The 26,330-nt window shown below is 44.8% G+C and overlaps 1 protein-coding gene across 1 annotated transcript in view; it reads right to left on the reverse strand.

Annotated features, from left to right (window-relative positions):
- stpg2 (sperm-tail PG-rich repeat containing 2) overlaps positions 1–26,330 on the reverse strand; it is a 295,396-nt gene that overhangs the window by 9,760 nt on the left and 259,306 nt on the right. The window contains exon 14 of the mRNA XM_067994494.1: positions 3,338–3,497. Coding sequence (XP_067850595.1) covers positions 3,369–3,497 — 129 coding nt within the window. The 3' untranslated portion in view covers positions 3,338–3,368. The remainder of the gene's footprint in view (positions 1–3,337; positions 3,498–26,330) is intronic.

Here is a 26,330-nt window from a genome sequence, read left to right on the forward strand (position 1 = left end):
AAACACGAAATCAACCTACCTTTCCACCCTGCTCCGATGTCTCCCTCTCCAATCTCCCCCACTTCCCCCACCCCATGTCCCCCGATCTTCCCCTCTCCCCGCCCCGATCTTCCACTCTCTCCCCCCCCCCCACCCCCGATCTTCCACTCTCTCCCCCCCCCCCCGATCTTCTGTTCCAGCGCCGGGTGACGTCTCGCTCTCTCTCTTTCTCTCCCCCCGCCCCCCCCCCCCCCCCTCCGCTGGCGTTGCAGCTCCTGGTCGGCAGCCAGTCTGTCAATCAGGCTGGCTGCTGGGCGCGAAACCCGGACAGAGCTTTAATCACCGTCAATTACATCGCGAGCGCGTCGGAAACGGTAAGTTTTTTTTAAAATTCGGGTTTGCCACGCGCACCTTCACCCCCCCAGCCCCCTCCCGCTGCCAGCCCACCGCCATTTCAAAACTGAGCCCATTGTGTCTACCACTGTAGCACGTGTTGCCTGGGAAACAGGCCCTGCTATGGGCATATGGGTACATGGTGGCTGCAGGTTACTCAGCCTGCCCACCTACTAGAGATTGGTTGTCATTGTAATGTACATGTGCCAGGCTGTTTCCTTCTTTCTCTCCCAATTTTCTCCTCTTACAAAGGTGCCGGCCATTCTTCATCTGTGGATCTAGACGGTCATTAATGGCTGGCAGGACAGTGCGGACGGATCCTACTCTCACAAGTAAGGTCGGCGGGGGGAGAAGAGGGAGTGGAGGAGAGTCATTGGTGGCAAATGGGTGGCCATTGTACACCACGACTGATTTTCCTTTCCATTGAAAGTCAATAGAGGGGGGGAAATCGGACGGAAGGGGTGTATAACGGGCGGCCAATCTGATATTGCCCGTTTTACACAATCCCTCAAACTTAAAAGACACCCAATGAGTCAACGGATATGAGGAATGAGACCCCGGATGCTTTGTCCCGTCTCCACCGACAATGGCTGAGATCAGAACAGCCTGGAGATTGACTCGGGGGGCTGGGGGAGGGTGGGGAGAAGGGGGGGATGGTAAAATCCAACTTCGGCCGGGGGCACAAAACAGGCGGCAGCGAATCGGTTGCCCGAAAACCGAGCGGGGCGTATATCGGGCGGACGATTAACTACAGCCCCTTTTGAGCCCCTGCCTGGTCGTATTCCGCCCCAGGGACTTTGCTACTCTAGTGGTTTGGCACTGCACCGTGCAGTGCTTTTCCCACTTAGTCATCGGGGCACTTGGCCACTCCACTTCCTGAGGTCACTTTTTCCGCACTGCTCTTTGAGAGAGTATATTGACGGAGGAACAGGCACAATATTCATCAGTTCTCACCAATTTTCCCCAAATGCGCACTTGTAATTCTTTTGAACGCATGGTGACAAACCGTTGAAGCTCACTTAATAATTTTGCGTGGTGCCCAGAAAAAAAACAAAATATAGCCTTTCTAACATTTCACTTAAGTCCACCAATGGGCTGTGTCGCTTACAGGTCTGTTCAAAAAAGGGACCGCAAAAATGTTCATATTATTTATCAAAATATAACTTTATTTCCAGCTGTGGAATTAGGGAAACGTAGAAATGTGGCCAACTCCCTAAGAAGGCCAGAGGAACAGTTTAAAGGCTTTCACCTAATGGAGGCCTAATAGAGGCCTTTAAAATTATGAAAGGGTTTGATAGGATCGACGTAGAGAAAATGTTTCCGCTTGTAGGGAGTCCAAAACTAGAGGCCATAAATATAAGGTAGTCACTAATAAATCCAATAAGGGATTCAGGAGAAACCTCTTTACCCAGAGAGTGGTGAGAATGTGGAACTCGCTACCACAAGGAGTAGCTGAGGCGAATAGCATAGATACGTTTAAGGGGAATCTAGATAAATACATGAGGGAGAAAGGAACAGGAGGTTATGCTGATAGGGTGAGATGAATAGGGAGGGAGGAGGCTCGTGTGGAGCATAAACACCGGCACGGACAAGTTGGACCAAATGGCCTCGTTTCTGTGCTGTAAAGTCTATATAATTCTGTGCAATACTTAACATTACTTGGTGATATTAGGAGAATATTGCTATAAAGTGCTTTTATAACAAAACTTGATTATTATCTGATCGTTTGCATAAAGGTGTGGTCAACATTTCAATGCCGTCAACAATAATCGCTCTGTGGGCTGTGTGAGAAGTGCACACAAAGTACACCTTGATTTATACACTCCTGGGATTTGGCAAAACACTGCATGAGTTATTTCGTTTAGATTAGCTGAAGAAGTAAAGAACCCCTCTTGATGAAAGACTGAGGAAAGTGATGCATGCACACATAAATAACGGCAGCTGAATTAGTTGCAGACAGTTCAGTGAATGCTTACTACTAAGAGAATGGGACATTTGCCCATTAGATTAATAGACTGCTTATGAAAGCACCAATATAGTATAATTACAGCATGTCATCAGATAATGCACCGTAAGAGGTAACAATGACCAGCACTGAAAACTTCTTTGAACTGTCTCGTTGGCTAGTAATAACTTTTGTTGCCAATTTAACATTAACCTTGCAAGATCAATGTACTGACTGCACTAATTTCTTCCTGGCTTAAGAGATTTATAGGAATGGAAAGGGCAGCTAAACCTCTGCTGAGAACTGCTGGCTGATTTATTTTCTGTAATAGCACAGGAACCAGATCGCATGAATCACACAGGCCCAGTTCTTGTGCCTTTCGGAGGCCCTAAAGGACCAGTGTCCCCTCAGTAACCCCACCCACACACACACTAGCCTAGCAAGGCTCAAAATCTTTTGAGGCATTTGTATTTAATGCACTGTTTTTCTCTGCAAAGATTTTGATCATTTCGACAGTCGTTTGAGCAGCAACTGGCAACTTTATTTATCCTGCGAGCTGATAACGAAATGCCTGAAACGATGAGTTTGATTTTACCAATTTAAAAGAAAGAGTGCTGCAGAGGAATTTCCTGTGAAGGGCAGAGTGTGCTGTGACCATTTCACTGTTTTAATTCTTGAAATTTTGGTGCAGAATGGGCCACTGTTTCTATGGTTCACTGGTCCTGCAATTTTTTGTCTGAAAAATGACTATTACTAGAAACCATGAAAACTAAGGTCTTCCAACTATCTCCCAGTTTCAGCTTCTAATAAAAGCTTCTCCTTCTTAGGCACAGAAATACACAGAAGCACCAGATACATCTGATTTCCTTATACCACCTGATTCTAATTGTAAATGGGGCATGATAATCTTCTTTAATCAAAGTTAATAACTGGCGAACACTACAGGAATGTTAGAAGGCACAGCTGTCGGAATTGGAGAGATCTATACGGCTTTGCCTGGCTTTCAAGTATTGTACTTACTGCTTGATGTGGCTTGAAAGTCAGATCAGGCTCACATGGTGATGTCCTGGAATAATGGGGGGTCGGGATGCTTAGGAATCGGAAGCGGATTCTGGAGTGGGTTAAGTAAGGTAGCATTGAACGTCCCTCTTAGAACAGTGTCCATGATAGATGGGCTCAGCTGTAGGAAGACAGGAAAACAGTATTAAAAACAATCAGTACTCAGGAAACCAAAGGGTCGCAAAAGTGTACATTATGCAAATTTGGATCACGCTTCAAAGGGTTTAAGTGTGACATGATAACGTTTTCTGCATCTGCACCGTCATTTATTGTTGGTGTGATTGGTGCGTAACAGCGCTGGCAAGTAGAAACCGGCAGCCAGGGTTAAGAATTGTCAAAATACGCGAACGTAATGGGGTCCAGTTTCCGCCTGTTTACGCCAGTGACATCGGCCGAACCAGCGCAAAAAGGATCGGGGAATTTTAAACGTAAGTGAGTTACGCCCAAACCCACTTGCATTCGTGAATTCCATGATCTTTTACGCTGGTTCGAGATTCGATTCGATTCGTCCCGGGATCGGGCCCCGCCCACAAAACTGGCCACGCCCCCAGGCCGACACTGCGAGATTCCGCCGACTGCGCTGGCTCGGGAAGCTCTTCAAATTGAGCTCGTTTTCATAGGCGCGCGGGCACTAGTCGGCACGTTTCAACAGTTTTTACATATCAAGAAATATTTAATTTACTAAGAAACTGACCAGTGTACACCAACGAAACTATTAAATGGTTCAGTATACGTTTTTTTAGTCATTTTCAGTGATTTTAAATCAGGTTATTCACAGGTGGAGGACTGGACACCCTTATTAAAAACGCTTATTTTTGATGATAAACCCATTTTCAGCTGTATTAATAAAACTGCACCAGGTCACCGCTCTTCAATACATCAAGGAATACTTTATAATGGAAAGGAAAAAAAGAAACGATTACATTCTATTACGCTGCCCGATTGCGCTGGATCATGAAAGATTTTACGTTTGTGATTGTGCAAATGAATTTTATCGGAAACTTGAACTGTAACCCAACCGGTGAAATTTCGGGCGCATTTTCGGTTCAATTTCCCGATTGCGCCCAAAGCAGAAACTCTACCGCAGTATACCATAGCACGCCCACACTGTTATTAACAAAATTGATTCTCACCCTGTGTGGAGGTTGTCCGGGGCGAGTCTCAAGCATCCACGGCCCCCGCTGGAGTCAGGCCCCCGGACCATTGAAACTCCCGGACCTCATCTCCATCTTGCTGGTGAGTCTCCCGCCCCATTGTGACAGGAATCAGTCTCTGGCCGGGGTGGGGGGAGTGGGATGTCGGCGGGGACGCCATGGCCAGGGACCCAAGGCAACGGTCCCTGACGGTCAGTTAATCCATCGGGGGGAGGGGGGTGAGGGAGGGAGGGGGATCTGGAGGTGATGGCTGTCTGGGGTGGCGGGGGGGGTGGTGAAGGGTGAAGCCTGGGCAGGAGAGGCCCAAAGTTTCTGTGTGGGGCCAGGAGGAGTCACAGAAGTCTGTGAGAGTACTGTAGTTACAGATAATAGCCAAAACTGTTCTGTCGCCAATTTTGACCACAACCTGCCCATTGGGAAACTGACCAGATCGGGTGCAACGCTGGTTTTACTCCACCCGATCCCGTGGGACTCCCCGCCCGGCTAGTTAGGTTAAAATTACCCCCAATAAGTTTGTTGCAAAAAGTCTTTCTCACTGGTTTCCAAACAAATAGTTTACACCACCAGCCAATCAATAAAACCAGCACAGAAAATAAAATGTCTGGCAATTAAAATCCAACATTCCTGCCTTGGAAACAGAAAGACCTAGAATCATACAGCGCAAAAGGAGGCCATTCGGCCCATCGTTGCTGTGCCGGCTCTTTGAAAGAGCCATCCAATTAGTCCCACTCCCTCTTGCTCTTTCCCTGTAGCCCTGCATTTTTTTTTTCCTTTTCAAGTATTTATATCCAATTCCCTTTTGAAAGTTGCTATTGAATCTGCTTCCACCGCCCTTTCAGGCAGCGCATTCCAGATCATAACAACTCGCTGCGTAAAAAAAATTCTCCTCATCTCCCTCTTGGCTTTTTTTGCCAATTATCTTGAATCTGAGTCCTCTGGTTACCAACCCTCCTGCCAGTGGAAAGAGCTTCTCCCTATCAACTCTATCAAAACCCCTCGCCTGGGTGAATTCTTCCATCAGCTTATCATAAATGTTTATAATGAACTTGAATTGAAACTAAAGCTACGTAAATGAAACAAGAGTTATTGGCAGTTGCAAGAAGGAACCAGTTAGTTGAACTGGGGATACTCTGTAAGCGGCCAGCTGATTAACTCCCTGTTTATCGGGACATTTTCATCCCCGATTTATCACCCTTATCTAACTCTGGTTAGGACTATTTTTTTTTACGTTTTATGTGCGAACTCCTAATGTGTTTGTTCGATAGACTGTCAACTGTCGCCAAATGCTATTGTGTGGGCAGTAAAGTCACTTGATTTTAAGATATACATCCAAAATTACAAGGTCACTACCCACTGTATTCCCTACACAGTGCTACCAAGCCTGCTCAATGGATTAACAAGATTGTTCCTTTGGGGCACAGGTTTTAGGGCATTGCTAATCCTTTTTTATTTAACTCAACTTGTCCATTAGCAACTATTAGCTATTTTAACCATGGACTTTGACAGCTGTGTCCTTGTAACCCTTGAACTGAATTAAGCTACAAAACGCCTTGTGCATTATCACAAAGTAGGATATCTCATTGCAACAAGATCACAACATTCCACTAAAATCAATGGTGCAGGTTGACGGCATTTTATTCTAACCCAATTCTTTGCAGGTTCGGTAGGACAGGCATGGTTAGATTGCCTTTCCTTCTCAGCGGGATAGCCGGTGAGATTGTGAGCTTATGTCGACCTGCTGGCCCACAGAGAGGTGAGTTTTTTTCAGAGACACTACATAAAGAAGCAAAACCATGAAAATTTACTAAATTCCCAGTCTTTTTTAGGGAAATGAAACACCACAAGTCAAGTGGCCAATGTTCCATTATTAGCATAAATCCATTAAATTCTAAATCCCTCAGTACCACTAATTAAAGAGCCTTCGGATACGCAATGTTCTAAAATCACCAGAATACCAGCAATAATATGACACTGAAAATGCAAAGGAGATGGTCCATGCATAGCACAAGCTGTGTAAAAGGAACATGTAAGGAGACACGAGTGTTTTGTTTGACTGCTTTACCCGTTCTATTACCAGCAGAGTCCATCCTACTCTCAAACACTAACTTCTCCATCAACGATTACCAGCTGTTCGACTGCGGTGACTGCGCAATGCAGCCAGCTCACTGTGTACACATGCTGTACATGTGGGTGTTTGACACTCACTGACTCACATGCTAGCCACACAGGGCACACACATCTCAAAACTGTAGTCAACAGATATGAGTGGTTACACTTTTACCGAAGGCGATTGCAGCATTTGTAAAGCGCAGTTGACAGCTTTAGGTTCAATTATTAATAACTGATTCATGCACCTACAGGAAACAAAGGGGGGGGGGGTGTTGAAGGTTAAAAACGAAAAGGGCGGGAGTGCGCTCAGAAATTTCATCAAAGTGAAAAAAAAAAGCCTCTTGCGGTCGATTAAAGAGTGAAAGTGAAGAAGACGGGCGATGTGGGGTTGGCCATCAATGTGTATTCTCCGACCCTGTGACAATGGAATTATGACTCGCACCTTACAGAAAATGAACAACCTTTCCTCGTCTTCATCTGCACGATATTACCACGCTGTTAATCATGTAGTGGAATGCAGATGATCCATCCATCCTACTTGCAAAGCCAATTTCTTTTATCGGGAATTTTTTTTTTTGAAAAACTCCAACGTTGCTACAATCCCAGCTCAGTCCTGCGTGTGTGTCCCTCGGAGAATTTTATCAGGCGCTAGTTCCCCACGCTCTTAATTTCCTATAAATGCTTCAGTGCTTGTTTAAAAATCATTTATCACCTGACTGTACATCCACTGATTTTCGTGTTGCACATTTCCCTGTCAGGCAGATAATATTTAAATAGAATATTTTATCATAATGGAATGTTAGTGGGTGAAGCTGTCGGCATGCAGCCAGAGTGAAGAAGAGTCATTTAAGCAATAACAAATATTTTAAAGTGGGAAGTTTGCCATCAGAACTCTCTTTAATAATCAAACAGGAGCAATTAGTTATAATCAAGTTTGATATTGCAGTACTCCTCTCTTTCTCTCAACAAATTTGCTCAAGGGAGGAACCAAACCATACAAAACCGTCGCAATGAGGTCCAATTTCTACTCCTCTCGGTTAAGCATCCTCTAATCACTCAAATTTATGAATGATCTGTTTTACACTTCTTGGCTGTCTTGATTTCACCAGGAGCATTACGGTCACTGATGTTACCACAAGACAAGGCGCTAAATTGGGCCGTGTAGCGCCCGTTATTTCGGCGCTACGCGGCCTCTCCAACATCCAAGATGGCGTCTTGGCTGCGCACGCACGTTTCCAGCGTGACGTGCGCCGGACGCCATCTTGGTATAGGAGTTCGCTCATGCGCAAACACCGAGCGCCAGCTGCATGCAAAGTAAGGAGGAAATGGATGCAGTCAGTGTGCAACGCTGACACCATTTTGGGATTTAACGCTTAACTCAACGCACAATCTTAACCCCGACCATCGGAACGTGTCTTAGAGCGCCTGGAGGACCCCCACCAGCACTATTCATAGAATCATAGAAAGTTACGGCACAGAAGGAGGCCATCCTGCCCATCGTATCCGTGCCTATTGAAAGGGACCATGCAGGATTTACAGGTTAGTGGCTGGATTATTGCTTCTGGCTGCTGAGACATTTGTAACTGTTTATTGAGGTCTCCTATTCTTGAATATCAGGACTAAGGGACATAGCCTAACATTTAGAGCCAGGACGTGCTGGAGTGAAGTTAGGAAATGCTTCTACACGCAAAGGGTGGGAGAAGTTTGGGAAGCTCTTCTGCAAACGGCAGTTGATGCTAGCTCAATTGTGAATTCTAAATCTGAGATTGATAGATTTCTGTGAAGCAAAGGTATTGAAGGATATGGGGCTAAGGGGCTAAGGCGGGTATATGGAGTTAGGTCACAGGTCAATCATGATCTCACCGAATGGCGGAACGGGCTTGAGGGGCAAAATGTCACCGCCACTTGCTGCCTCCTGATATGCGCCACCTTCTCCTGCAAGAAAGCGGGACGTGTGTCTGGGTGATGTGCCTGTCATGGTTGAATAGTTGCCAGTGTGTGTGGCCTGTGAGTTGTGGATGGGCGGCTTGCAACAGCGGTAATGTATAAGGGCGAGAGGAAGCATCTGACTGGAAGAGTTGAGTACTGATGGAAAGAGTTTGTTGGTATGTGGGTGATGGGGGGTGTAGTGCATGGAGCAGTGGATGCAGCTAGTGGTGCAGTTGGTAGGAGACGCCACTTAACAGTTGGCCTCACTCACCTTGACCACTCGTGTCAAAGCATTGAACTTCTTCCTGCACTGCATCCATGTTTGTGGTGCTATGCGCCCGGCATTGACTTTGTCCCCCACTGCCTCCCACTGCCTTTTGGGTATATGTCTGGAGGGCATCTTGCCCCCCCCCGCCCCACTCCTGATATAGGATGTCCCTCCTTCTGTCCACCTCTTGCACCAAGGCCTCTAGTGCATCAGCAGAGAACCTTGGTGCACGCATTCTCACAGGCCTGGTACAAACTCAGATTGGCAGATTGGTGAGGTCTGGCTGGCAGATTGGAGGATGTGGGATTTAGTAGTGCGCAACCTTTATTCAATGTTTTAACATAACCTATCAGTTTGTAAACATAGGGAGGGGAGCTGCATCTGTGTTTCTCATGTGCGATGTCTGATCTCCGTTCGGACTCCGTGCAGACAGCAGACTGCTATTTTCAGCAAAATAACAGGTACCAGCTACCTTTAAGAGATTTTTAAGAGACAGCCTGCCTTTAAGAGATTGGGGCTTCCTCTGCTGGTGGAAAGTGTGAATTCCATTGAATCCTTGTGTCAACGCTGATTCGGAATGCTGCTTGAAGGTAAGTCCTCAGGCCTCACAAAAGTCTCGTCCTGCCTGCACAGGGGCCATTGGGAACGGGGTAACAGCGGATTGCGCTACCCCCGCCCAATAATAGGCCCTATCCAATTTTTCTCCCCCAAGGTACCTGATAAAGTGCAAGATCAGTGCTGGCACTATTCCATCAAACAGCCTGTTAGAGAATTGAAACCGCAACCAAGTGCAATTATTCTTTTGCCGGCAGCTGGCCTGATGCATTTCCAGCCACCTTCTCATCAAATTCTCACCATCTGGACACAAATAGCCTTGTTTTTAAACAGCATCATCCATAGCAACTGCAAACATACAGCTTATTATCTTCTTATTGAATGCTGGGGTACATGGTTGGTTTGCAGTGGTTTATGGAAAATTAACCATTGCGCGATTTGAGGCCTCTTAACTTACAGTAAGCATCACAAGTGGTTTACTTTCCATTAATTGGCTCTGCTCTGTTTATACGGGTCCCCCCAGCGTCTTTTAAAAAAAAATGTTAACCAGGGAGGTTCTATGCACAAGCCCTGGTCTGTGCTGTGCCAGCTAATCTCAGCCTGATAGCAGTCAGGGACTCTGAAACGGACTTCGCTGTGTTCAGGCTACATTGGAAGAGGAAGAAATATTAGTCAGGGACTCTACTCCTCCTGAGTACCAATCAGTGAGCCCTGTTGGAAAGTGCACTTGTGCAGAAGGCGATAGCTCCTTTCCCCTTGTAGTTAGCACTCACTAGCTCACTAAGCTGTGTGTACACTGCCAACATTCACTCTTTGGATTAGACATGAACAACAGCTCCTCAACCAAGGCACCAGCTGCCTCCGGGACTCCGGAGGTGGGACTCGCAGTTACCGTCTATCTCACCAGCCTCTGCATTCAGCAGAACATCTGATGCCATTTCTGCCACCACCAAGCACACTCTCTCCGCTTTCCAGAGGCATTGGTTCCCTCCAGTACCACGGTTGACTGTTCCATCGTTTGTCCCCCTCCCCCAAGCTCCCAGCCGCCATTTCCCTGCCACTTTCTTATGCGACTGCAGCAGCTTCATCGTCTGTTTAACCCCATAGTCCCGAGCCCCAGACGCTCCTTCCGTGTGAGATGGTAATTCACGTGTACTCCCTCCACAACAACAACTTGCATTGATACAGCGCCTTTAACGTAGTGAAACGTCCCCAAGGCACTTCACAGGAGCGATTATCAGACAAAATTTGACACTGAGCCACGTAAGGAGATATTAGGACAGGAGAGGTAGGTTTTAAGGAGTGTTTTAAAGAAAGAGAGAGAGGTAGCGAGGCTGAGAGGTTTAGGGAGGAAATTCCAGAGCTTAGGGGTCTCGGCAGCCGAAGGCACGGCCGCCAATGGCGGAGCGATGAAAATCGGGGATGCACAAGAGGCCATAATTGGAGGAGCGCAGAGATCTCGGAGGATTGTAGGGCTGGAGGAGGTTACAGAGATAGGGGGGGGGGGGGCCATTGAGGGATTTGAACACGAGGTTGGGAACTTTGAGCCGTTCCTGGACCGGGAGCCAGTGTAGGTCAGCACAAAGGTGATGGGTGAACGAGACTTGGTGCAGGTTAGGATACGGGCAGCAGGGTTTTGGATGAGCTGAATTTTACAAAGGGTGGAAGATAGGGGGCCGGCCAGGAGAACATTAGAATTGTGAAGTCTGGAGGTAATAAAAGTCTGGATGGGGGATTTCAGCAGCAAATCCGCTGAAGCAGGGGCGGAGACGGATGATGTTATAGAGGTGGAAGTAGGTGGTCTTGGTGAGTGAGACGACATGGGGTCGGAAGCTCAGCTCAGGGTCAAATAGGATGCCAAAGTTCATCGAACCTGTCCTGTCCTGGCATGGTGTAACTCCCCAACTCCCTAACTAACCCCCACCCCCACCCCCGCCGGCACCCCGATAATCTCCTGAGAGTAAAAAAATAAGAGAACTTTTTTTTAGGCCGTTTTAGGAAACCAACTCTGGGAAATTCCTCTTCCGCTTTCAAAGACAAACAAGCAAGTGGTGCGAGAGCATGGTGACTGGTGACACAACCCCCACTGATCCACCTAACATCTACACATAGAGATATTTGCCACTGTCACGAACTCGTCTGGCGCCTTTTTGAATGCTTGCCACAAATCCGACTCAGTGCACGTGCCGACAACTTGTTCCAGAGGTCGATATCGCTCGGCAAAAAGAAATACAGCCGAGGCTCTAACCTGGTTCGGTGCTGTGGCTCAGTGGGTAGTACACTCTTGCCTCGGAGTTATGCATGGTGGTGGGTTCAAGTCCCTCTCCTAGAGCACTGAGTACAAAATCTAGGCTGATGCTGCAGTGTTGGAGGTGTGGCCTTTTGGATGAGGTGTTAAAGTGAGGCCCGATCTACCCTCTCAATGTGGATGTAAAAGATCCCACTGTACTATTTTGCAGAAGAGCAGTGGAGTTCTCCCTGGTGTCTTGGCCAATATTTATCCTTCAACCATTAACTAAAATCAGATTATCTGGTCATTAACTCATTGCTGTTTGTGGGAGCTTGCTGTGCGCAAATGGGCTGCCGCGTTTCCTACACTACAACAGTGACTACACTTCAAAAGAACTTAATTAGCTGTAAAGTTCTTTGGGATATCCTGAGGTCATGAAAGGTGCTATATAAATGCAAGTCATCCTTTTCTTTCTCTAAATTAGACTTATGTCCCCTGGTCCTCTCTGACCAAAGTAGCCAAATAGCCTATCCAATTGGACTGGGTCTAATTCTTTCATTATTTCAACGACCACAATCATATCTTCTCAAAGTCTACGCTTTTCCAAAGTAAAACAGCCCAGCCGTCTAAGCCTGTCCTGGTAAACAAGGGCCCTTATTAATCTATTGGCCCTCCCCTTTTCCAGGGTAACATATACCCTGCCATGTGAGGGGAACAAAACTGGACATAATATTCTAGATGTGACCTGACCACAAAGAAAGGATAGTATTCCTTGTTTTAGATTTAACTGTCCTGGCAATACAATCTAACACTCTTTCACAATAGCCTAATGTCATTGGTCATGCACCTTCAATGACTCATGCACTATAACCCCGACCACCCCCCCAGTCCTGCTCCCATTCAGCAGCCTTAAGCCCTGTGTGGTGTCTGCATGCTGAGAGTTGTCCCTACCCAAGTGAATCACACTACGTTTGTCTATATTAAAGGACATCTGCCAAACACGGAGCCATTCCCCCATCGCACCGAGATCTGCGGCAATCTATTTTTTCATCCAAGCACCTTAAATCGTATACATTAAAATGTAGTGGTCAGATACAAAAAATAAACAAAAAGGCTAATGGAATGTTAGCCTTTATAACTCGAGGGCTAGAATATAAAAGGGAGGAAATTATGCAGCTACAGCTATACAAAGCCCGGGTTAGACCACACCTGGAGTACTGTGTACAGTTCTGGGCACCGCACCTTGGAAAGGATATATTGGCCTTGGAAGGAGAGCAGCGCAGATTCTCCAGAATGTTACCAGAGCTCCAGGGGTTAGATTATGAGGAGAGATTACATAAACTAGGCTTGTATTCCCTGGAATATAGAAGCTTAAGGGGTGATTTGATTGAGGTTTTTCAGATATTGAAAGGAATCGATTGGGTAGATGGAGAGAAACTTTTTCCGCTGGTGGGGGGTAGTCTAGGACAAGGGGACGTAACCTTAAAATCAGAGCCAGGCCATTCAGGAGAGAAGTTAGGAAACACTTCTTCACGCAAAGGGTGGTGGAAGTGTGGAACTCTAACTGGCCTGTTTTCTCTCTCCCTCCTGGATGGCGGAACAGCCTCGAGAGGCTGAATGGCCCACTCCTGTTCCAATGTTCCCACATCCTTATGGTCAACATCTGAGCGGATTTTCAAGTGTCAAACAGCACAATTTGAAAACACCCTTTTGAAACAGCTTGTCAATGGTGTTTCAAGGATTATCTGGGTCAGAAAGGGATTGAAGGTCAGAGGACAAATTTAGACATCGCTGATCAATTGCTCTGTGGCGTGGTATGGTTCAGCCCCGTTGGGATCATAGGGAAATCGTGTGTGGGCCGCAACCAGCTAGGCTTGGATAACGTAGACCGTGATGTTGGACCTTTTGCTCAATTGCCTTCAGGGGATGAGAGTCAGGGAAAAATTCAGAGGTTCGTTTTTTTTAAACTTGCTTATTCACCTCCCTCAGGGGATTAAATAAGTTGGACGAAAGTCCATAGCGCTGCAGAATGTGCATGGTATGTCGGAAGGAAAGGGACAAAAGAGTGCATGGCCGTTTTCACATTCTGTTCTAAATGCCCCACTTTGCTTTTTGATTAGTTTGTGCCAGTCAACAACACTTGTTGTTCCTTTCTCACCCTTCTAACGTTTCCGAAGATGCACAAGTTACCTTCCCCCTAATTTTATATGAACAAAATGCCTGTCGTCACGTGCGGCTTGACTGCGCGGCTAAGGAGGCTGATGGTGCAGGTTTTTACAAAATCCAAAAACGTGCCGCGGCAGAGTTTCCGCTCGTTATATCAGCTCAGTCCAGCCGGAATCGGCCAAAACCAACGCAAAAGATCAGGGAATTTTAAACGTAAGTGAGTTACGCCCAAAATCACTTGCATTTGTGTTTTCCGCAATCTTTTCCGCTGGTTCAAGTTTTAAAAGTATTTTCGTTTCAAAAAATATTTTAGTTAACTGAGAAACTGACTAGCGTACACCAATGAAACTATTAAATGGTTCAGCATAGTTTTTTTTTAAATGTCATTTTCAGTGATTTTAAACTTTTACTCACAGATGGAAACTCTATCCCACTGTTTTATTCGTTACTAAGGGATTGGATGCAGACTCTATAATAAACAGAGAATATCAGATGCCCCTCTGCTACTAAACAGGATTTTAAATAAAATCTCAGGAGGACTATAAACAGAAAAAAAACAGGACTAAAGAAAACCCTCAATTGGCCCAAGTTATGCTTTGAAATTCACACCCACAAGTGTACATTTTATAAACTTTTTGGTGCAATTTAGCCCAGCCCCACTTATAGCCTTTCCGTACTGCATTTAAACTTTTACTTTAGCCCTTGTACAAATCTCAGGATGGGCAAAAGAGCCTCGTGCAAGCGGTGTTACAAGAAATGTAGGGCCTTATATTCATCTGTTGAAGCATTCTACTTATGCCAAAAGAAAACGTTGACAAATTAGTCATCTCGTTATTCAAAAGACTTTATCAGGAATGATCCCCTCGAGCTTTTAGTCTTTGTCTTTGAGTCCCTTGAAGCCACTGATAAAATTACACTGAAGAGTTTTTAAGAAAAGACACGCTTCATCTGTTTTATTAAACGTTGCGGGAAGCTCGATTTCCACTATATTTGTAAGGATCCCACTGGCTGTTCAAATAACCGTTCACATTATTAAAGCATCATTTAAATATTTATTAGGGACACCATGGCACCCGTTCACTGAAAAGCAAGTGCACCGGAAATAGTGTTGCACAAAAATGCCACGGCATAACTCCAGTACGTGTTATTTTTGCACAGAATTTTAATTGCTCAAAATCATTAGATCATGACCCAAAAGAATTTCAGAGAATAGCAAGTGATGGAAGGGGCGTCACAAGTGTACTGCAAAACTGGACTGGGTGCATTCCAGCAAACAGGGCACTGGACACAACATACAATTGCTCCTATTTTACAAAACTATTCAGCTCTACGGTTTACTCCTGGAAATTCGGTGGGTTCTTTTTGTGCCAAAGAAAAACGAATTAGTGATTTAAAAGCACTGAACGATAGGATGATTTGAATTCAGCGGCATTGAGTAGAGGAGTAGAACGTGTATGACGGACAGCGTAAACACGTGCTGTTTCCGTCCTTGTCCGGAGCACGTAGCCAGCTCTAAGTCTACGGGGAATCTCTTATGCTATTGTCTGACGACATACAGCTGCTGGAGGGGTCAGGGGTCGGCTCCTTGCCCAGGAACGTAACCAGCGTTTCCCAGAATCTGCCCTTGGGGGTTAGCGCCATGAACCAAAGGGCCACAAAACAGACAAAAAGTAAAAGTTCCCACAAGCAGATAAACAAATGCAATTACTATTTTTTAAATGATAAGATATTGAGCTTATATTAACAGTGAATCAATTTGATGTTCAGTGGGTGGGTAACGTAGACTGGGCTGTGTAGAATGCCCAGTCAAGGTTTCTTAGAATACCTTCTCAAGGGCAATTAGGGATGGGCAATAAATGCTGGCCTCGCCAGCGACGCCCACATCCCACGAACGAATAAAAAAAAAATCAGAGTTTGTTATTTTTAAATTTCCATTATGTCATAATGTTGCTGACCTTTCACCGCCATTTTATTTGATTCTGTTTCGTTTCCTTTAACGCTCGTTGCCGTTATTATTTTCTGCCACTTGAATACATTGCTTTACTTTTCCAGCGTTTCTCCTTTTGTTTTTTCTTTTCTCACATTACCATCCATTAGTCCAAAGTAAGGGCTACAACACCACAGGGATAGTCCTGCATATCTGTTACATACAAGGCAGTGTCTTTCTACTACTGTAACACAAGCCGCACTGCCTTCAAATATCTGATTTTCACACCCGATATGCCACTGAGCAAAGCAAGCAAAAATAAATACGTTAAAACATAGAAATTAAATAGGATGTCAGCCGTGGCTCAGCGGGTAGCACTCTCCTCTCTGAGGCAGAAAGTTCAAGCCCTCACTCCAGAGACTTAAGCACAAAATTTGGCTGATGCTCCCAGTGCAGTACTTGAGGGAGTGCTGCACTGTCGGAGGTGCTGTCTTTCAGATGCGATTTTAACCCAAGACCCTATCTGCCCTGTCAGGTGGACGTAAAAGATCTCTTGGCACTATTTCGAAGAAGATCAGGGGAGTTCTCCCCGGCGTACTGGCCAATATTTGTCCCTCAACCAACATCACTGAAAAACAGATTATCTGGTCATTATCATGCTGCTGCTCGTGGGGCCTTGCAGTGCACAAATTGTCTGCTGCGTTTGCTACATTACAACAGTGACTATACTTCAAATAAAAAGTACTGGCTGTAAAGCATTTGGGACGTCCTCAGGTCATGAAACGCTCTATATAAATGCATGTCTTTCAAGTTCTTCTTAAAAAATAAACTTTCTGTAGCAATTACTACAAACACCAACATATTGTAAAGTAGACTCTTCTCGAGCTCGGGAAATGACAGTAGAAGCTAGTCAGGCTAGACTGTAGCACCTACTGCTGCATCCCTGCCTTGTCCCATTGAGCAGTGGGTACCCTGTCCCCGTCTGTTTCCCCGTTAGCTCATATTCCATCTACTGGTGCGTGACCTGACCAGATTCTGCTACGTCTATCTGAAACCAGGCAATCGATATCAGAAATCATTTGTTACTCCAGCTAACTTTTGGCACATACGCACGCAGACAAATAATGACACCACATAACACTCTTACACTTCGCAGGCAATACTTCCATCCTCAGTCAGCGTCGTGGGCACATCAGCTCCCAATTCTTCTGAATTCTAATCATTTTGCTTATGCATGCATGAACCATTGGAAGATAATAAACATACACCATTAACTTCAAGAGTGTGTCACCATCAGGACGCCTTTCAAAAATCAAACAGTTACAAAGAATTATTATCAACATTCAGATCGTTATTATTTTTCTGTCTATTTCTCTTGACATTCTGAATATTTTATTAAAATGGCAAGTGCTGATGACATCAGTTGGGGTATTAGCCTGACAGTCTGAGAGAGATGAATTAAAATAAGTAGCAATAAGGCCATTAACCCAAGGTGTTTCAGTTTTAACTGTCTGTCAATTCATCTCGTGCGCACTGGTGGGTTTAGTAATCCTCCAAGCCAGCTCATCCCAGGCAGTTGGCAATGCTCTTTTCTGAAGCTGCTGTTAAGACATACTAAGGCAAGATATCTTCCATTAAACATTTCTACTGAACTCATAAATGTGAGTATGAAAAACATGATTACGATGTTCTAATGAATGGAAAACTGAGAAAATCTTCTCCAATATGGGCAGCAGGTATATTAACTGAAATAAAAAACAGAAAATGCTCGGCAGGTCAGGCAGCGTCTGTGGAGAGAGAAACAGAGTTAACGTTTCAGGTCGATGACCTGTCATATTTCAGATTTCCAGCAACCGCAGCATTTTGCTTTTGTTTTCATGTATATTAACGGTGCTACACCTAACTGGGAATTGTTTGAACATGTCAACTTAGGGGATTCCCATTGGGAATCCCATTGGTGCCAGTCATAATTCTGGAGGCAATAAAAGTAACAACGCAAACCAACAGGAAAAGGAACACAAATAAAACTGACGAAGAACAACCTGGAAATGGTCTAATGACTTGTACCTACCTTACTGTTCTGTGCCCTTTTAATGACCTGCTGCCTGTTCCGAGGCACCCTGAACCCAGGTTTTCTCGAGAAAAATCTTTTTGTTTTTTAATTTTGTATTTTCCTTTTGCAATATCACAACAGTTCTGGTCATTATTGCCGACTTGCATGCCAGATTCAGACGGAACCTCCTACTAATGCCCCAACACCCCACCACAGACTTGAGTGGAGTTGAAAATAGGTGAAAGTTAGGTGGAATTGAATTCTGCCTAATTTAGCGCGACACTGCGTTCCATTTTCAGGATGTCCAGAAACAAAAATCGGCCCCACTGTGCATGTGCCAGGAACCGTTGCTAAAATATTTTTGCAGTTCTGTATGGCTTGAATTATTTTTCCTCCCTTCCACGGAGATGAATTTGTACTGGACTATGTTGAGTTACGCAGTCAGACATGTGTGCAATCCTGGTTCAGTAATGATCGGCCACATGTCGCTCCGAATCAAACGTATGAAGTTCCTTGGTCCTTTTCAATAGTTTCCAGGGCCACTTTCACAGAATAAATTGTACACATTTTTGCCAATCGTCCCAGTTCCCATTGTCTGTTCACATCTCTCCTCAATAGACTCCATCATATATAAACAATATATATATATATATATATATATATAAAAACTCAACAGGTAATGGATGACCACTCGTGCCACCATCATTTTCTGCGGTAGTTCTGGCAAACTACCAGCATAACACTGGCAGGAGTCTGCCAGCATGGCCGGAAGCTAAGCCGGGACGCTGACATGCCGTGTGCCAACCTAGCGCCGAAGGAACTGGAATGACATTGTGGCCTCCGCCCACCCCAAACATGACCATCATCACAAGAGGGGCAGAAACTCCCTGCATTGGCTGTAAGTAAAGCGCTTTGGGATGCCCTGAGCCCATGAACGGCGTTATAATATAAATGCAAATTCCTTCTTTCGTTTTACATTTGGGAACTCCGTGCCCTGGACCGTTTCTTTTAAAAAACAACATTTTGTACAGTGAACCCCCCCCCACCTCCCCTTACAAAGTGGGCACAAGAGGAGCTAAATATTCTTTCAGTGGGGGGACCTCCTCCTGATCCCCGCGAACACTGGCGGAGCCCAGCGACGGTGTGACGAATCTTGCCGCTTAAGCCTGGATGTGCCCCACCCCCACACAATGGATCTTTGGGGCCAAGGTGTGAAATGAAAGTACAGTAAAAGAATTTAGCGTGGTATAAAGCGCTTTTGCACTTTTCCAGACAAACTGAAGTACAAAAAAAAATGGAAGCTGACACCAGGTAAAACATTTTAATTCACAGGCCAACACGGCCCACGTTGAATTCAGAAGAAGTAAAAGCTTTGGTTGTTATCTTAACAGATACTAATAGAAGCCTCCTGCTAGGATGTGCGTAAAAGATTTCCTCCTTTTTGTGAAACCCAATCTTGATTTAATAAAACTGCTTTCATTTGGGCCAAATACCATCTGTGTCACCATGGCGACAACCATAATATTTCCGAGACCCTATGGCCGTTCACGATGAGGACGCAATAGTAAACAACCTTTAGGGGTAGTTTTTAGTGGGTACAAAAGGACCCTTAAAGTTTAAAAGCAGGTGTGATCTGTTCAATGTAAATCCAATATACTCATGTTATCTAATAAATGTTAAACATATTTATATCTGGCCGGTGCAGTAAAAGGCTCGTAGACAGCTTGTTTCTTTCAGCGGCTTTTTTGCCACACAAGATGGTACTCCAAACACTTAGCACAGAACTACGGACCCTTCACTCTTGCAACGTAGAATTACACGGAATTTTACAGCACAGAAACAGGCCATTCGGCCCATCTGGTCCATGCTCCACTCAGGCCTCCACCTAACTTACTTCATCTCACCCTATCAGCATATCCTTCTATTCCTTTCTCCCTCATGTACTTATCCAGCTCCCTCTTAACATGGACTCTTTTTATGCCGGTAACTTTTAATAGATGTTTTGCGGAGGCAGACCTTTACTTATGAAATACGAATAAGTCAAATAAGACGGAATTAAGAGCCCCTGGAGTTTGCACTCCATTCATTCGTAGAACCTTACAGGCTTCCTTTCCAAATTCTACAACAATCCTATAAAAGTTTTAAATAGAATTCGAAGGCTGTAACGAGGTTTGCAAGGTTCTAATTTCCAGCCAGCTTTACAAAATAAAAATGTTAAACCCCCTCCCCCCACCCCTGACCCATTTTATTTAAAACAGGTGTCTTGTAACATATGTGTATGAAGAGACCACTGTCCGGTTTGGGATGCCAACCCTCCAGGATTGCCCTGGAGTCTCCAGGAATTGAAGATTAATCTCCAGGACACTGCTGGGAGCAAAAACCTGCGATGAAAAAAAAAAATCAGGGGTGGCATTAAAAAAGATTGTGTTTTTTTTTTCCATTTTACTTGAACGCTTCTGTTTATTAGTTCTAAAAATACCGGAGATGGAAAAACAGGTTGTTTGACTGAGAGTCAGGCATCATCCAATTGGGTAATGAAGAGTCTTTTCGCTTTCCGATGGGCTGTGCGCCGCGAGGATGGGCGTGTCGGGCGCCCAATGGCGGGAGCATGGGGGGGGGGGGGGGCGGGGCACGTGATGAAACCTCCAGGAATACATTCAACCAGAGTTGGCAACCCTGTGTCCAGCGCGCGGAGCAGCTCCACTTTCTGAGCACTGTATCAGGACTTACTTAGCGTTTATTGTGCTGTCAGTTTCAGAGGGAGGCAGAAACCACAAACGGTAAGATGCTCAGCTGCACGCCAGAGATTTATAAGTAGTTTAAAGGTTTTATAAGTGAATGATGCGACTATTAAGTGGTTGGTAACAAAATGAAAGTGAGGTGCGTGTCTTTTACCAAGCTCTGGTTGAGTGAAAGCAGTGTTTCCCCTTCAGTATTTTCCCAGGCACCGTTTTAACTTGTCTGCAACCACACATCAGAAACAAAAGCAGAGTGGACACCATTTCCTTTTTCAGAATATCACAGACAGCATCTGTTTTTTCTCAGTGAGAAACGCCAATGCAGTTGAATTGAGAGTTACCTAAACAACCTAAGCTCAGCCCTCCATCCCTCGAGCTTTTCCTTGCTCGATATACAGCCCGGCTCAGCCTCTTAGAGATCGGGGAAGGTACGTAACAGGGGAAAAAAAAGCAGGAGCGAAGGGAAGGCGCATTGATGAGAGAAATGAACGGAGAGATCTCCAGAAAAGAATGAAAAGAAAGATAAAAGAAACAAAGAAATAAGGTTACATAGGAACAGGAGGAGGCCATTCAGTCCCTCGAGCCTGTTCCGCCATTCAATTAGATCATGGCTGAACCCCATCTACCTGCCTGTACCTTAACTCCATTTACCTGCCCTGGTTCCGTAACCTTTATTACCTTTACCTAACAAAAATTTATCAGTCTCAGTTTTGAAATTCTCGACCAATTCCCAATTAGGGTTGACCTAATTGAGGTGTTTAAGATGAATAAAGGATTTGATAGGGTAGATAGAGAGAAACTATTTCCTCTGGTGGGGGGAGTCCAGAACAAGGGGGCATAGCCTTAAAATTAGAGCCAGGCCGTTCAGGGGTGATGTCAGGAAGCACTTCTTCACACAAAGGGTGGTGGAAATCTGGAACTCTCTCCCTCAAAAAGTTGTTGAGACTGGGGGTCAATTGAAAATTTGAAAACTGAGACTGATAGATTTTTTGTTAGGCAAGGGGTATTAAGGGTTATGGAATCAAGGCAGGTAAATGGAGTTAAGGTACAGATCAGCCATGATCTAATTGAATGGTGGAACAGGCTCGAGGGGCTGAATTGGCCTCCTCCTGTTCCTATGTCGTAAGCTGGAGGGACCCTGAAGATGACAGTGTAAGAGCTGGAGGTGAAAACAATACTCGACACTATTGACATAGGGATTGCTTTCAGTAGCACTATTACAAAATACCCTCATTTCAAAGTAAAATACAAAACATTCTTCAATAATCTCTGAAACATTGTCCTATCACAACACTTAGTTTTCAATCTCACTGTAACATCATACGATATTTTTGGGGGCTCAAAGCACTGCAAACTACTTCACTGAAATTGCTGCTTGTAGAGAAGGGAGAGCTGCCTGACATGGCCGTGTCAGAGTACCTCCCATGATCACACTCATCACTTCCGTAAACAGAATGCTCAGTGGGTATGGGTGGAGCAACATTATCATGTTTACGCAAGAGGAAGTTTCAATAATTCTCTCATCACTTTGTCGCTTTTGGGATAAAATAATAGGAACATAGGGAACAGGAGTAGGCCATTCTGCCCCTCGTGCCTGCTCCGCCATTTGATAAGATCAAGGCTGATCTGTGATCTAACTCCATATTCCTGCCTTTGGCCCATATCCCTTAATACCTTTGGTTGCCAAAAAGCTATCTATCTCAGATTTAAATTTAGCAATTGAGCTAGCATCAATTGCCGTTTGCGGGAGAGAGTTCCCAACTTCTACAGTCACCCCTTGAGGACCCTCTCTCTACTCTGGTGAACAAACTGGCGTTAATAGTTATTTGCAAAAACAAATACTAGGTCTCAACACTTTAATAAGTGCTCCATATTATAAAAAGGATATAGAGGCACTGAAGAAGGAGCAAAAAAAGATTTACTAGGGTGATACCAGAACTGAGAGGTTACAACTATCAAGAAAGATTGAACAGGCTGGGGCTCTTTTCCCTAAAAAAGAGAAGACTGAAGGGTGACCTGATAGAGGTCTTTAAGATTGGGAAAGGGTTTGATAGGGTAGATGTAGAGAAGATGTTTCCACTTGCGGGGGAGACCAGAACTAGGGGGCCATAAATATAAGATAGTCACTAATAAATCTAATAGGGAATTCAGGAGAAACGTCTTTACCCAGAGAGTGGTTAGAATGTGGAACTTGCTACCACAAAGAATAGTTAAGGTGAATAGCATAGATGTATTTAAGAGGAAGATAAATAAACACATGAGGGAGAAGGGAATAGAAGGACACGCTGATAGGATGAGATGAAGTAGGGAGGGAGGAGGCTCGTGTGGAGCATAAACACCGGCATGGACCTGTTGGGCCGAATGGCCTGTTTCTTTGCTGTACATTCTATGTCTATGTAATCTATGTAAAGATTAATGACTAAATCCATATTGACTGTGAATTGAGACCATTTTCACTTTGTCAGATGAAACAATTAGATGCACTGTGAACCGAAAGAAGATTGAATTCATTTTTTTTTAAAATGTAAATGAGATTCACACAAGTCCAGTGTCATCTTTCATAAAGGAAATGCCACATTTCTTCTGGAAACTTTTACAGCAAGAATGTTGGCTATTAGTAATTGCACAAGAAACGTTCCATCAGCGGCAGCTTTCAGGATAGCCAGGAGCTGGGACATCCGCTTTTTTATTTGACATTTTAACGTCCTAATGGAATCTGACACACTTTCTGTCAAGTACAGTTTCAGTAATTATCATACCTCTTCTGCAAGAGATTTAGAGTTAAAAGGTGTCATGAGAAATTAAGAATTATTTTGACACTAAAAATGAGCTCATTGCACCTGAAAGTTGAAATATTCCATAGAAAGTTACGGCAAAGAAGGAGGCCGTTCGGCCCATCGTGTCCATGCCGGCCGAGAAAGAGCTGTCCAGCTTAATCCCACTTTCCAGCACTTGGTCCGTAGCCTTGTAGGTGACGGCACTTCAGGTGTATATCGAAGTACTTTTTTAAATAAGTTGAGGGTTTCTGCCTCTACCACCCTCTCAGGCAGTGAGTTCCAGACCCCCACCACCCTCTGGGTGGAAAGATTTCTCCTCAGCTCCCCTCTAATCCTTCTACCGATTACTTTAAATCTATGACCCCTGCTCAATGACCCCTCTGCTAAGGAAAATAGGTCCTCCCTATCCACTCTATCTAGGCCAGTCATGATTTTGTACACCTCAATTAAATCTCCCCTCAGCTTCCTTTGTTCCAAAGAAAACAACCCCAGCCTATCCAATCTTTTCTCATAGCTAAAATTCTCCAGTCCTGGCAACATCCTCGTAAATCTCCTCTGCACCCTCTCTTGTGCAATCACATCTTTTGTGTAATGTGGTGACCAGAACTGTACACAGTACTCAAGCTGTGGCCTAACTACTGTTTTATACAGTTCTAGCATAACCTCCTTGCTCTTATATTCTATGCGTCGCTTAATAAAGGAAAGTATCCCGTATGCCTTCTTAACCACCTTATCTACCTGTCCTGCTACCTTCAGGGATCTGTGGACATGCACTCCAAGGTCCCACTGTTCCTCTACACCTTTCAGTATCCTCCCATTTATTATGTATTCCTTTGCCTTGTTTGCCCTCCCCAAATATATTACCCCACACTTCTCCGGATTGAATTCCATTTGCCACTTTTCTGTCCACCTGACCAGTCCACTGATACCTTTCTGCAGTCTACAGCTTTCCTCCTCTTTATCAACCACACAGCCATTTACCAGATATCGTGCTCCAGGCAATAAAGCTTGTAACTTAGGTTCTCCAATTGATGGGTTGGTGACATTTACCTGTTTAATATGAATGGGTTAATCATCCAAAACTCAGTCGCCTGTATCCTAACTCGCACCAAGTCCCATTCGCCCATCACCCGCTGTGCTCGCTGACCTATATTGGCTCCCGGTTCGGGAACGCCTCGATTTTAAAATTCTCATCCTTGTTTTCAAATCCTTCCATGGCCTCGCCCCTCCCTATCTCTGTAACCTCCTCCAGCCCTACAACCCTCCGAGATCTCTGCGCTCCTCCAATTCTGGCCTCTTGCCCCGATTTTCATCGCTCCACCATTGGCGGCCATGCCTTCAGTTGCCTAGGCCCTAAGCTCTGGAATACCCTCCCTAAACCTCTCTGCCTCTCTCTCCTCCTTTAAGACGTTCATTAAAACCTACCTCTTTGACCAAGCTTTTGGTCACCTGTCCTAATATCTCCTTATGTGGCTCGCTGTCAAATGTTGTTTGATAATCGCTCCTGTGAAGCGCCTTGGGATGTTTTACTACGATTTTCGAGCTGAAGTTGGGGGGGGCGGGGATACAACTCACGGAGCATGCCGCGAGATGCCCCACTCCAGTAACTTCTGGGCCACTGTTGTGGGGACTAAGAACTTTTAATATAATGTGCTCTTCCCAGAAAGACAGTTAAATTTGATGACTGTGAAACTCTCTTCCCTGAGGGGAAATATTGTTTAATTTGCCAGCAAAAAAAAATGCAGCCTGATGAAGATCCTTTGCATTAGCTCTCACAGCTAGAAAAACAAAACCTTCCTGTGTTATTTATCTAATGAATCCAGCTCTGGACAAGTGCAGGTGAGCCGAGCAGAGAGCGACATCCATGTCGTCAGTTCCCAGGGACCTGACGAATGGTCTCAGCCCAAAAATATTAACCTGTCTTTTCTCTTTTCAAACACTGACAATCCCAACTGTGTATTCACAGCGTTTCCTGTTTTTTTGGCAAAAATTATTACAAATTTAATTGCATTAAGGCACTACTTTGAATAAAAAGATAGTAGGGAGTGATTTAAAAGCCATAATACAATCACGCATTCACTTAATATTCAGCAATTGTTCAAACCTCAGTCCACTACTTATGATTTCACCTGAATGTATCAATTAGATTCTGGTCTTGAAATTGGCTCCCTGTTGTCTGTCATTCTACATATGATGCTAGGAACCCGGAAACAACATAAACCATTATAATATCTTTACAGCTAATCCATAGTAACACGTCCCCCCCGGCCCCATATAATTCACCTTCCAGCTTTCTACAGTCAGATTCTTTGTCTTTACAAAGGCACTGATATGCTGGGCACCTCTCTTGCAATTCTGCGAGATACTGAGGTACCTCACCTGCTTTTCCTACCTCCCCGAAGTTACTCCACCAGTCTCAAGGCATCTGTACACCTTCCTCGCAAATGCTTATTAACATTCTTTGTTAGTTCTGGGAATGGATGGCTGCCCTTTCCTTCTCACTAGGCCACTGGGCCGGTAAATAACCCTGCTGAGACAAGATATTTGATCCATAAACGAATGCCCTTGGGCCCAAACAAACAGTCTGATGACCTGAGAGAGTATTAGAGATAAAGCTGCAGCTATCACCTGTTTGGGGAGGGTAGGGGGGATGCTGTTGTGTGTTTGTGTAATACAGTAATTCTATTCCCTCGTGTTTTTGTAGGAATACAGCTAGTCAAAGGGTCGCCTAACATTAGGCTGCATTTCTCCACCCTGTTTGTAAGGCTGCTTATCAATCTTCAGGTTAAATATCGCAGGATATTTTCCGAAAACAAAACCATTAAAAATTGTTTTGCATAGGGACATAAGAACATATAGGAGAAGGCCATTCGGCCCCTTGAGCTTGTTCCTATATTCAATGAGATCATGGCTGATCTGTATCCTAACTTCTTCCGCCCGCCTTGGCTCCATATCCCTTATATCCTTGGCTAGCAAAAATCTATCGATCTCAGATTTAAAATTATTAATTGAGCTAGCGTCTACTGCTTTTTGCGGGAGAGAGTTCCG

This window comes from Heptranchias perlo, chromosome 1 (genome assembly GCF_035084215.1).
Source record: "Heptranchias perlo isolate sHepPer1 chromosome 1, sHepPer1.hap1, whole genome shotgun sequence".
NCBI classification, from domain to species: Eukaryota; Metazoa; Chordata; class Chondrichthyes; order Hexanchiformes; family Hexanchidae; genus Heptranchias; species Heptranchias perlo.